This window comes from Nicotiana tabacum, chromosome 16, assembly GCF_000715075.1.
Source record: "Nicotiana tabacum cultivar K326 chromosome 16, ASM71507v2, whole genome shotgun sequence".
In the NCBI taxonomy this organism is placed as follows: Eukaryota; Viridiplantae; Streptophyta; class Magnoliopsida; order Solanales; family Solanaceae; genus Nicotiana; species Nicotiana tabacum.
In genome coordinates, this window is record NC_134095.1 from 153,061,280 (window position 1) to 153,075,787 (window position 14,508).

The window sequence follows — 14,508 nt, forward strand, 5'->3', positions numbered from 1 at the left end:
CCCCGAAGTATGTTTCTTCTGCCCAATTTTAATTGTAATTATCTGCTTTTATATTTTCGCCGTATATGATTTAACTGCACAGGTTTATTTGGTAGTCTGGTCCTAGCCTCGCCACTACTTCACCGAGGTTAGGCTAGACACTTACCAGCACACGGGGTCGGTTGTGCTGATACTACACTCTGCACTCTTTTGTGCAGATCCTAGTGTTGTAGACTTCGGACCGCAGTGAGGCTGCTGCCTTCAGTCCAACAGGCGACCCGGGGTAGTCTTGCAGGCGTCCGCAGGCCCTGGCGCCCCCTCTATCCTTTATTTCCTGTTTCATTTCTTTGATTCGGAAACCGTGTATCTTTATTTTCAGACTTTGTATCTAGCACTCTTAGATCGTCTGTGATACTGTGATACCAATTCTGGGTGATTAAGGCTTAAACGGTTGTATTAGATTCATATTTCAGATATTTCACTGTATTTCTTCCGCATTATTGAAATTTCCGCTGTTTTCACGTTATTACTATACAAATGCTAAAAGAGCTAAAAATGAAAGAGTTTGTGATTCTTTATATTGCGGCTTGCCTAGCTTCTACGAGTAGGCACCATCACGACTCCCGAGGGTGGAAAATCTGGGTCGTGATAAGTGCAACCCGATCCCATTCCATATATCTCGTTGCAGGCGTGCAACCCGATCCCATTTCATATATCTCGTTGCAGGCGTGCAACCCGATTCTATTTCACATATCTCGTTGCAGGCGTGCAACCCGATTCTATTTCACATATCTTGTTGCAGGCGTGCAATCCGCTCCTATTTCACATATTCCCGTGGCGGCGTGCCACCCGATCCCATTTACAAATCAACAACAATAAACAAAAGAATCCCGGCAAGAGAACAATAATATCAAGATAAGATCCCGGCTAGGGAACAATAATGATAATAACATCCCGGCAAGGGAACAATAATGATAATAACATCCCGGCAAGGGAACAATAATGATAATAACATGTAAAGCACAATAAACTACAACGGAGTCATAACATTTACAATATAAGACTCACGGGCATGCTTGACACTGACGTATAGATACTCGTCACTATGCCTATATGCCTTACTCCACTATTAACACGTAGCAAATAAGACACGACTCCTATTCTATCAAGCTAAGGTTAGACCAAACATTTACCAACACATGGGGTTGGTTGTGCTGATACTACGCTCTGCACTCTTTTGTGCAGATCCCAGTGTTGTAGACTTCAGACCGCAGTGAGGTTGCTGCCTTCAGTCCAACAACGACCCGAGGTAGTCCTGCAGGCGTCCGCAGGCCCTGGCGTCCCCTCTATCCTTTATTTCCTGTTTCATTTCTTTGATTCGGAAACAATGTATCTTTATTTTCAGACTTTGTATCTAGCACTCTTAGATCGTCTGTGGTACTGTGACACCAGTTCTAGGTGATTAAGGCTTAAATGGTTGTATTAGATTCATATTTCAGATATTTCACTATATTTCTTCCGCATTATTGAAATTTCCGTTGTTTTCACGTTATTACTATACAAATGCTAAAAGGGCTAAAAATGAAAGAGTTTGTGATTCTTTATATCGCGGCTTGCCTAACTTCTACGAGTAGGCGCCATCATTACTCCCGAGGGTGGGAAATTCGGGTCGTGACAGTTATATATCTAGCTATAAAGCATAATATTTTATCTATATAAACAGTGTAATTTTTCGATGAAGGATGGTCAACTGACCATCCTTATAATCATGTGGCTTCGCTACTAGCTGTAAGAACTTATAAACTTCAAATCCTGAAGCTGTGTATGTTAAGTAATGGTCTTGAGTTCGAGTCCTAGATCTTAGTATGAAAAAAAAAACTTTGAAGAAAGTGATTGCCCCTTTAATGAACTTATACGATGTGAATTAAAATTTATTCAAAATTTCAATATGAGTACCGAAAAGACGTACATGAACTTGAAGAAAAGATTACTATTAAGACAAAGATGACTATCACATACAGAAAAAACTCGTACTTTGCTAGCTGGCAATTGAATACTTTTCATAAAGTAATATTTTAATGCCATTGGCAGTTGACCTTTGATTTTCATAATTTTATCCTTTGACTTTTTATTACATCCTAAAACTCGATTAATAATTATAACTAGATATCAAATCATTGTAATGAAAGGTACTCCTAAAATAAAAATGACTTAATTGTACGTAAGCCGCAGTGGTCAATTTTCTTTTTTGATCTGAATATCAATTCGTTTATTCCTTAAAATTTTAATTTATAAACCTAAAAGTAAATAAACTCCGTTTAATTTGAATTTTTGTAAGAGTTAATTTGTTAATACAAATATCAAAAAAAGTTCTTTTATCAAAGTATGTAGATATCACAACGATCATACTAAAAAACGGAATCTTTTGCATATGACAAAAAAGTATTACTTCTTTCGTCCCATTTTATGGGATGTCAATGGTGTTTGACTAAGCACAAAATTTAAGAAAAAATATTTTTGATGTAAAACAAGGCATATAAATTTATGTGACTATACATCATCTTATTAATGAGGTGTATATATGTGGAGTCTACATTATATATAGAATGTCCAAGCGCTTTTTAAACCAACTTAGGTATCTTTTTTTGAGGACAGACTAAAAAGAAAAACTTAAATGCAACTGAACAAGATTTGGCCAACATCAAGTGACTATTTTAAGATGTTGGAATAATTACTGCGCGCTTGCAAGATATATCAACATTACATGTTCTATTTCTTCAATTACGGGTCAGGCAAACTTGTATATACTTTGATTATTTTATTGGGTATCTGCTATCTTTTGTTGGTGTAAGTATCGCACAATTCTGCCCACCTAAACTTAAGTATAGATCAATATTACATGTTACCTCCTCCTTAATAGAATTTTCCAAAAACTTTTAGTCGAAAGTCTGCGTTATATATACGTTGCCCATAAGTAGTTGTAGTCCATTTTCTTTTGCAGAAGTATTTACACATAACTTACAATACTACAATTAGACTTCTAGATTTCAAAATTGGGGCAGATTTACCATATACGTTAGAGGTTCACGTGAATTCAATATTTTTTTGTCAAATCTTGTATATGTATATTGAGAAATCCATTAAATCTATAGAAATATTTAATTGTGAACTTAATTATTATTACCTATATATTATAAACTTTAAATTCTAAATCTGTCTATATTTCTAAAGCTTTTCAAACACACAGCCAGCCAGAGCCAATATTAAAGAACAAGTCAAGAATATCTATCGATATTTACTATTTCAAATATATTAGTAAGAAAAATAGCAGTAACGCGGCATAGCAGCTATTAATGACCAAAAATAGCTTTTCCACTCATACTATCTACGTGTTTAAGTCCCTTAGCCATTTCCTATAAATTAAGTCCCTTAGCCATTTCCTTTTCCATCATCTTTATTTCTACTTTAGCCAATTCAGCTAAGCCAAAATCATTCTGAATTTCTTGATAGTTTACATCCACTAAATGAATACTCCAACTCAATCTTTCGCAGCTAAGGCTGCTATATTTTCTCTTCTTCTGCTTTCATGCATGCAATGCCATGCACAACTTTCCGCGACGTTCTATGATAATACTTGCCCTAATGCACTCAACACGATTCGTACCAGCGTCAGGCAAGCTATTTCAAGTGAACGTCGCATGGCTGCTTCGCTCATTCGCCTTCACTTTCATGACTGCTTTGTTCAGGTTAGTTGAAAGATTATTGGTAATGTATTTTTAACTTTCATGTATTTTAAAGTCAATTAATTAATGGTTGAAATGGTGTTATATATATTGGTCGTAAATTTAGGGCTGTGATGCTTCGATCTTACTTGATGAGACTCCTTCAATCGAAAGTGAGAAGACTGCGTTGCCAAATCTTGGGTCAGCAAGAGGTTTTGGAATCATAGAAGATGCAAAGAGAGAGGTGGAAAAGATTTGTCCCGGGGTGGTTTCATGTGCTGACATCCTAACTGTTGCAGCTCGCGATGCATCAGCTGCTGTAAGTTCATATAATTTTTTTCTTAGAAGGAGTGTGTGTTCGTGTGTGTATATATATACATATAGTCAAATCTCTCAATTACAGCATTGATCCCTATATAACATCAATTCACTATAAAATCCAAGTTTTTCTTGGAACTGATTATTATGCATGTTATGTTTAATATATGTCCTCTATAACAACACTTCACTAGAACATCCAAAAAAATATCGAAATAAACGAGACTATTATAGAAAAGTTTGATTTTATATATATATATATATATATATATATATATTCTCTTTATTCATGAATGAGTTTGGGTAGAAAGAAATCTAATAGGTTAATACTATATATATAGATTTATACTATAACCAATTAATTGGTAATCCTAATGCAAGATTATTCTTGAAACAATAACCGGCTGGATTTACTGTTACTTTCCTATTTTCTAACCGGTATACATAGATTATATATACACATGGATTATATATGGTTATACAGATTATTATACATGAATTATACATATCTTATACTTCCCTCAAAAATTTTAATTTAGTTTAAGCGGTTGGATGAACGATTATTTAACTTAATTCTTTAAACTAATATCAGGTAGGGGGTCCATCATGGACAGTGAAACTCGGAAGAAGAGATTCAACAACTGCAAGTAAGACACTTGCTGAAACTGATCTCCCCGGTCCTTTTGATCCTCTTAATAGGCTTATTTCTAGCTTTGCAAGCAAAGGACTTAGCACAAGAGATATGGTCGCTTTGTCAGGTAATTATTCAGGATATTAACATTTATCATTATCATTTAGAATCCTCAGGGAAATCTTGGAGGAACTGGTAAAGTTGTCATGCATCATGTGACCAGGAAGTCACGGGTTCTAGCCGTGAAAAACAGTCTCTTGCAGAAATGCAGTGTAAAACTGTGTCCGATAGACTCTTGTGGTCCAACTCTTCCCCGGACCCACGCATAGCAGAAGCTTAGTGCATCGGGCTGCCCTTTTATTTTAATTTAGAATCCGAACAAAAATAGAACCTTATATATTTGCTTTGATTTCCAGGGGCTCACACAATAGGCCAAGCACAATGTTTCCTTTTTCGTGATCGGATTTATAGCAATGGAACAGACATTGATGCTGGATTTGCAAGCACTAGAAGACGTCAATGTCCTCAAGAAGGAGAGAATGGAAATCTAGCACCACTTGATTTGGTTACACCAAATCAATTCGATAACAATTACTTCAAAAATCTCATCCAAAAGAAAGGTCTTCTTCAATCAGATCAAGTTCTTTTCAATGGAGGATCAACAGACAATATTGTTTCTGAATATAGTAACAGTGCTCGAGCTTTCTCGTCAGACTTTGCTGCTGCTATGATCAAAATGGGAGATATTAGTCCCCTAAGTGGTCAAAATGGGATCATAAGAAAAGTTTGTGGCAGTGTCAACTAGTTCTTAAATTCCACACTGTTTCTATGATTGGTTTTGTATTAATAAAGTATATTTGTATGTTTGATGAACTGAAGTGTAATCTCATTCATTCTATTTGTTTCTTTGATATGTAAAATTGACGTTGTTCTTGTGCAAATAAAAAAGTTTCATGTTACGTTTGGTGTAATGCTTCATTGTCTTTTTTTATTGTATTTTAAGCTTTACCTTTCTTAAGCATCTATACTTATCGATTTGTATACTTATTTCTCTTAAATAATGGAGTAGTCTAAGATTTGAAAATTCAATCTCAAAATTCGAGACTGATTGCCCATTTATTACTATGTAATAGAACAATACTACTATGTAAAATGCAATATTTGACGAGTAAATGAATGAAGGATGAAATAGGTTCAGGGCTGCTAGCCAATAACACGAGCAAAATGTTCTGGTGATTCTACTCGAGCAGGTGCCTAAGTTCATTACAAAGGAGTATAATTAAGAAAAATATTATCTGGTGTTAACTGAAATTATATCATGAGACTGCTCATAAGTTATCCAGACATTCCAAACGAAAAAAAGGTACTGTAGTAATCTATTCACCAGTGCGCTAACTAGTATGATGTCTTTGGGGACTACTATTGTTTACCCGTAAAACGGTACAGTTTATACGTGGTTTCTTGACAAATGAATGAATTTGATCCTAAAATAATAAAATAATCGAAGAATTATGCAATACTTAGCCTTAAGATGTAGACGAAACAATAGAAGCAACAGTTCTGGGAACAAGGTTTCCGGGCACAAAAACAATGAAATCAAAAAGCAAGAAAATAGGATTGTATTAAGCTTTGTAATAGAATGTAGTGTAAGTTTGTATAGAATTCGTGTGCTTTACAATGATAACTGAACTCACTATTATAGTTATGTCTAGGGAAGGAAGTCCTAGGATCATGCCCTTTTTTAATGTCAATTATGAGGGTCATTGATGAAGATGTAACAGTGAGCATAAATGCCAAAGTGAGCGGAGAGCTTGACTCCATGATTGCGGAGTTTTGCCTCTGCTGCCAAGTGTGTTTTGCACAAATAAATCCTTCTGTGTGGAGGACAGTTGCTTGCCTTCGGTGTTTGTGCCAGTAGACTAGAGAAGAGCTAATCTTAGCTCATATGATGAATCTCTATTCTCCCAAGATCTTCCACGGGGGAATGATAAACCTCTGCAAGCATGGCCACCATGCTCTATTGTCTAGCATGGATGATGACAACGATCATGGGTGGATAGAACGATTCTGTCATGATCCATACCGATGGGCCACGACGGGCACCCGGTACCTCCATAACGTATCTTTTCATGTCATACTATCATAGATAACTGAGTCGGAAGGCTGCTGTGAGATAAGTAGAACACAACATGTGATACCAACTAATACACAAGACATGCGGGCCCAGAAGAGCAAAATAGCCACTCATACACTGAACATAGGCCGACAAGGCCATACAATCTTTTACGTATATGACATCTGTCTACAAGCCTCTAAGAATACATAATTTTTATAAAGGTCGGGACAGAGTCCCGCCATACACAACAGTACACATCTAAATCATACTAACCAAACAAGCAACTTCGAAGCAAATAGAGCGCACCAACATCTTCCGCTGAGCTGATAGCCGACTTGGAGGGCTCTCGACTTGTCTATCGGGACCTGCGGGCATGAAACGCAGTGTCCCCAGGCAAAAGGGACGTCAGTACGAATAATGTACCGAGTATGTAAGACACATAAATAAGTACATAACAGACATGGAAGAAATATAGAGTAAATGACTCAACCTGTAAGTCTGGAAAAATTTGTAAATCATGAAATAATTATAGTGTCATGCATATGCATATAAATGTCATGTCGTGCATAGGTACATGTTTTATAACATCATCAGCCTCTAAGGGTATCCCATCATATCATCTCCACCACTGTGGGCAAAATCATCAATGTATACCAGCTGATCAGGTGGTGTGTATATAACGCTGTAACCTTTTCCCATACCCCATATACATATAATATATATATATATATATATATACGCGTATATAACGCCATCTAGTTATGTGTCAATGTACATGTATAAATGAATGCAATGCATGAAAAGTATGGCAATACAATCTTTCGGAATGTCATAAGACCATTATGCCTTTGAGTAATATCATGAAGTAAACTTTTTTCAACTTACATATTTTTTTGAGACCCATGAACAGATGATAAAATAATAAGACACATGGAAATTCAAGAACATAGGCACCTCTAATTCTTCTATGAATAGAGTCATTTATGGAAGTTATGCATTTTCTCATTTCGTTTGTGTCGTATAGATCATGCCAAAAGAAAGAAGGGATAGTCTTAATGTCACGACCCTAAACCCGGACCCGGTCGTGATGGTGCCTCTCGTGAAGACAAGGCCAGCCGACACACACACCTAATTCATTTTAAGCAATTAAAATAATACAAATTAAGTCTTTAACATAATAAAAATCCCAAAATAAAGGTGAATAATACAATTTGCGGAATAGACATAGCCCGACATCGGGTGTCACCAGTCATGATCATCTATCATAAAACTCCAAGTCTGAAAGAGCCTACACAAACTATTGCATAACTAGGACAAGGGAAATATAAGAAGGAGAGACACTGGGCTGCGAACGCCAAGCAACTACTTAGTGAACTCCGAAGTCTACTGGAAGCTCTCAACCCTCTCAAGTAGGACCTGAAGTGCTTAAATCTGCACACGGGGTGCAGGAAGTAAAGTGAGTAATCCAAATCAGTGAGTAATAATAATAAGTGAAGACTGAGCGATAAGAAATCACGTAAAGGCACTTCAACATGCTATAAAGAAGCAGTATAAAGCCAGTAAAAGCAATGATACTGTGAAAACATATAAAGTCACCTTAGTTCAGTTTAAGCTTTTTAAGAATACCTTTTTAACAGTTAAACAAGTAAATGACATGTAGCTAGAAAAGATAAACACATAAAGAACCGCCCCTCGGGCATAATACCAAAAGAATCAGCCCCTCGGGCAACACATGGAACAACACCAGCCCATCGGGCTATATCTCATATCACAATGGGTACCCGTGCTCACTAGGGGTGTGCAGATTCCGGGAGGGGCCCCTTACGACTCAAGTACAATATCAAGCTATCTCGTGGCATAATCAATAGGTTCTCGGCCTCATATCAAGCCACCTTGTGGTGTAAAACTCAGGCCCTCAGCCTCATAATCATAAATTAGTGTATCCTCACAACACAGACCCTCAGCCTTACTCAGTCAGAATCTCATAAGCCACTCGAGCAACAGTAAAACATGATGCTCAACCCAAATTATCATTTAAAATATCATTTAATGTATTAAAAATAGAGTAAACATGGCTGAGTTATGAAAACAATAGAGTATAGCATGACTGAGTACAAGTATAAAGTCCAAACAGTGAGGAAATATTAGTAAAAATCCTCTAAGGGTCCAAATAGTTGGCACGAGGCCCAAATATGGCATTTCACCCAAAACATGATGATAGAAAACAGTTTTCAATCAAATACGCGGTAAAACAGTCATTCGAGATGGACTAAGTCACAATCCCCAATGGTGCATGACCCCACGCTCGTTATCTAGCATGTGCGTCACCTTAATATAGCACAACGATATGTAATCCAGGGTTTCATACCCTCAGGACAACATTTAAAATCATTACTCACCTCAATCCGGTCCAAACTCTACCCGCGACGCCTTTGCCCCTCGAATCGGCCTCAACTCACGTCGAATCTATCCAAATTCAGAATTAAGACGTCAAAATATGCTAAAGGAACGAAGCCCATGCGAAAATAATCAATTTACAACATAAATCCCGAAATTAACCAAAACCCGACCCCCGGGCCCACATCTCGACCACAAATAACCCCTCAAATCCTCAAGTCAAGGTCTCCAATACCAAGCCCTAGTTTCCAAATTTGTAACTCTTAATTTCCATTAATCTTAGGCCAAATCAGTGAAATAATGCCATAAGATTGATTATTAGATTCAAAGATCTTACCTCCAGACGATATCCATTAATTCCCTTTTCAAAATCTCCCAAAAAACTCCAAAACTAACTTAAAATGGTGAAGAACAACTCAAAAATCGTGAAGGAATGCTTTTATACCTTCTGGTCCAGGCTTTTCGCACCTGCGGTCCAGATACCGCTTTTGCGGTCCAAAATGCCGCATCTGCGGTCCTCACTTAAATCCTCGATTCTGCATCTGCGATGCACACTCCGCACCTGCGCCATCGCAGGTGTGGTTCCTCAACCGCTTCTGCGGTTCCTGCCTCCCTAGGCTCCTTCCGCTTCTGCGACTCCAAACTCGCTTCTGCGAGACCACATCTGCGGTCCCCTAGATGCAGGTGCGGTTATGACAGCAATGGTACATCTTCAGCTTCCAAAACCAAACCAAATTCTTCCGCCAACCATCCGAAATCACCCCGAGGCCCTCGGAACCTCAACCAAAAGCACAAACACATCATATACCACTATTCTAACTTGTACCAATCTTCAAAACATCTCAAACAACATCGAATCAACCAAAACACATCGAATTCAAGCCTAAGGTTCCAAAAATCTTTTAAATTACGCTTTTGATCAAAAAGTCTACCAAACCACGTTCGAATGACCTGAAATTTTGCACACACATCCCAAATGACACAATGGACATACTGCAACTCCTGGAATTCCATTCCGACTCCTATATCAAAATCTCACCTATCAACCGGAAAACGCCAAAATACCATTTTCGCCAATTCAAGCCTAAATCCACTCCGAACCTCCAAAACGCATTCTGATCACGCTCCTAAGTCTCAAATCACCTCCCGAAGCTATCCGAACCATTGGAACTCACATCCGAACCCTCTAACACATAAGTCATCATCCAGTTGACCTTTCTAACTTAAGCTTTATCAAAAGAGACTAAGTGTCTCAAACCTTACCAAAACCTTTCCGAACCCGAGCCAACCAAACTGATCGCACATAGAACCGATAAACAAAGCAATAAGAAGCAGAAATGGGGGAAACGAAGCGGCAACTCATGAAATGACCGATCGGGTCGTTACATCCTCTCCCTCTTAAACAAACGTTCGTCCTCAAACGAGTCAATAAACATACTTGAAGCCTTAAACAGGTGAGGATATCTGCTCTGCATCTCCCGCTCGATCTCCCAGGTAGCCTCCTCCATGGGCCGACCTCTCTACTGCACCTTCACTGAAGCAATATCCTTAGACCTCAACTTTCGAACCTAACGCTCCAAAATAGTTACTGGCTCCACATCATAAGTCAAATCATCATCTAACTGAACCGTGTTGAAATCCAGAACATTAGACGGATCCCCAATATACTTCCGGAGCATAAAAACATGAAATACCGGATGCACACTCGATAAGTTGGGTGGCAAAGCAAGCTCATAAGCCACCTCCCCAATCCTCCGAAGCACCTCAAAAGGCTCAATGAACCGAGGACTCAATTTACCCTTCTTTCCAAATCTCATAACACCCTTCATGGGTGAAACCTTCAACAGAACATTCTCACCAACCATGTAGAACACATCCCGAACCTTCCTGTCAGCATAACTCTTTTGTCTCGACTGCGCTGTACAAAGCCTCTCCTGAATCACCTTCACCTTTTCTAAAGTATCCTGCACCAAGTCTGTCCCCAATAGCCTAGCCTCACCCAGCTCAAAACAACCAACTGAAGATCTACACCGCCTCCCATACAAAGCCTCATATAGAGCCATCTGAATACTCGACTGGTAGCTGTTGTTATAAGCAAACTCTGCGAGCGGTAGAAATTGATCCCATAACCCTTTGAAATCATTGACACAAGTGCACAACATGTTTTCCAATATCTGAATAGTGCGTTCGGACTGCCCGTTCATCTGAGGGTGAAAAGCTGTGCTCAACTCAAAGTCCGTGGGAGTCCAACTACAAAGTCCATAGTGATCCTCTCTCATTTCCACTCTGGAATATCCATCTACTGAAGCAAGCCACCCGATCTCTGATGCTCATATTTCACCTGCTGACAATTGAGACACCAAGCTACAAATCTCATAATGTCTTTCTTCATTCTTCTCCACTAATAATGCTATCTCAGATCCTGATGCATCTTTGCGGTATGCGGATGAATGGAATACCGCGAGCTATGGGCCTCTTCCAGAATCAACTCCTGAAGCCCATCTATATTGGGCACACATATCCGGCCCTGCATCTTCAACACCCCATCATCACCAATAGTCACATCTCTGGCATCATCGTGTTGAACTCTATTCTTAAGGACAAGCAAATGAGGATCATCATACTGGCGCTCTCTGATGCGATTATACAAGGAAGACCGAGAAATCATACAAGCCAATACCCGACTAGGCTCCGAAATATCCAACCTCTTGAACCGATTGGCTAAGGTCTGAACATCAACTGCAAGAGGTCTCTCCCCAACTGGAATATATGCCAAGCTCTACATACTTACCGCCTTTCAACTCAAAGCATCGGCCACCACATTGGCCTTCCCCGGATGGTACAATATAGTGATATCATAATCCTTTAGCAACTATAACCATCTCTGTCGCCTCAAATTGAGATCCTTCTGCTTGAACAAGTGCTAGAGGCTACGATGATCAGTAAACACCTCACAAGACACACCATACAAATAATGCCTCCAAATCTTTAGTGCGTGAACAATGGCAGCCAACTCCAAATCATGAACAGGGTAGTTCTTCTCATGGGGATTCAACTAACGAGAAGCATAAGCAATAACTCTACCCTCCTACATCAACACACACCCAATACCAACTCTCGAAGCATCACAATACATAGTATATGAACCTGAAGTTGATGGCAAAACTAATACTGGAGCTGTGGTCAAGGCTGTCTTGAGCTTCTGAAAGCTCTCGTCACACTTATCCGACCATACAAATGAAGCACCCTTCTGAGTCAACTTGGTCAAGGGTGATGCGATAGATGAAAATTCCTGAACAAACCGGTTGTAATAACCCGTTAAACCAAGAAAGCTATGAATCTCTATGGTTGAGGACGGTCTGGGCCAACTCTGAACCACCTCTATCTTCTTCGGATCAACCTGAATACCCTCACTGGACACCACGTGCCCCAAGAAAACCACTGAACTAAGCCAAAACTCACACTTGGAGAAGTTTACATAAAGCTTATCCTCCCTCAATCTCTGCAACACAACTCTCAAATGCTCCGCGTATTCCTCCTAACTATGCGAGTATACTAGAATATCATCAATGAAAACTATGACAAACGAGTCGAGATAAGGCCAGAACACATTGTTTATCAAATGCATGAACGCTGCGGGGGCATTGGTCAGCTCAAAAAACATCACTAAGAACTCATAATGACCATATCGGGTCCTGAAAGCTGTCTTAAGAATATCCGAGTTCCTGATCTTCAGCTAGTGATAACCTGAACGGAGATCAATTTTGGAGAACACTCTCGCTCCCTGAAGCTGGTAGAATATATCATCAATGCGAGGCAAAGAATACTTATTCTTAATTGTTACTCTGTTCAACTGCCTATAATTAATGAACATCCTCATCGTGTCATCCTTATTCTTCACAAATAGAACCGGCGCACCCCAAGGCGACACACTAGGCCAAATGAACCCCTTATCAAGGAGTTCCTGAAGCTACTCCTTTAACTCCTTCAACTCCGTTGGTGCCATACAATACGGCAGAATAGAAATAGGCTGAGTGTCTAGCACCAGGTCAATACCAAAATCAATATCCATGTCCGGTAGCATGCCCAACAGGTCTGCAGAAAACACATTGGGAAAATCCCTCACAACTGGAACAGAATCAATATTGGGAGTCTCTGCACCGACATCCCTCATAATGGCTAGATACGAAATACAACCCTTCCCAACCATACACTGGGCCTTCAAGAATGAGATTACCCTACTGGGAACATAATCAGTCAAACCTCGCCACTCAATCTTTGGCACACCCGGTATAGCCAATGTCACTGTCTTAACATGACATTCCAGAATAGCACGACATGGAGATAGCCAATCCATGCCCAAAATAACATCGAAATCTACCATACACAATAATAAAAATCCACCTCCAGACCCCCAATAGTCACCACACACGACCGGTACACACCGTCTACAACAACAGTATCGCCCACCGGAGTAGATATATGAACAGGTGAAACAAGAGACTTACGGGGCGTATCCAAATAACGAGCAAAGTATAATGACACATAAGAATAAATGGAACCGGGATCAAATAATACAGATGCATCTCTGTGGCAGACTGAGACAATACCTGTAATAACAACATCGAAAGCAATAGCATCGGGTCTAGTTAGAAGTGCATAAAAATGGGCCTGACCACTACCTGATCGACCTCCCCCTCTAGGGCGACCCCTAGCTGACTGACCTCCACCCCTAGCTACCTGGGTGGGTGGTGGTGAAGTAATTGGCGTTGAAGCCGATGGCTGACTCCTCTGCTGAGATGAACCCGCAAGGCGACGAGGACACTGCCTCCACATATGACCCATCTCTCCACACTCACAACAACTCTCGGGTGCTGGAGATGGGGACTGAAGGAACCCCTAGCACCGGAATGACCAGCAGATGCACCTGGCATAGAAGAGCCCTGAACTGATGGAGCACAAGACGAACTCTGAGCTGGAAGGGCACTAAGTAATGACTGGCCCTAATGAGAACTATGAGAACTATGACCCGATGACGCCCCATGATAACCTGGGCGAGCTGGTTGAGCATGCCTGAATGGACGGCCTCTGCTGTGCTGAAACTGATCTTTTGAAGGAGCACCACTATAACTACCAGATCCTCGAGGCCTCTTGGCCTCCTCTCATCTCTCTCCTGGCGACGAGCTGACTCAATCTCATGAGAAATGTCAACAACCTCCTCAAAAGTAGCACCAGACACCATCTCCCTATTCATGAGAATACGAAGTCGATAAGTGAGGCCATCCACAAACCTCATAATCCTCTCTCTATCTGTCAGAACCAACCAAATAGCATGACGAGCTAAC

General features: G+C 39.9%; 1 protein-coding gene across 1 annotated transcript; it reads left to right on the forward strand.

The window, feature by feature from the left end:
* Positions 1–3,431: 3,431 nt before the first annotated feature.
* On the forward strand, positions 3,432–5,602 carry LOC142170591 (lignin-forming anionic peroxidase). The gene is made up of 4 exons (XM_075232491.1): positions 3,432–3,725; positions 3,829–4,020; positions 4,612–4,777; positions 5,067–5,602. The coding sequence occupies exons 1-4, from the start codon at positions 3,504–3,506 to the stop codon at positions 5,453–5,455; spliced, it is 969 nt and encodes a 322-aa protein (XP_075088592.1). The 5' UTR covers positions 3,432–3,503; the 3' UTR covers positions 5,456–5,602.
* Positions 5,603–14,508: the final 8,906 nt, after the last annotated feature.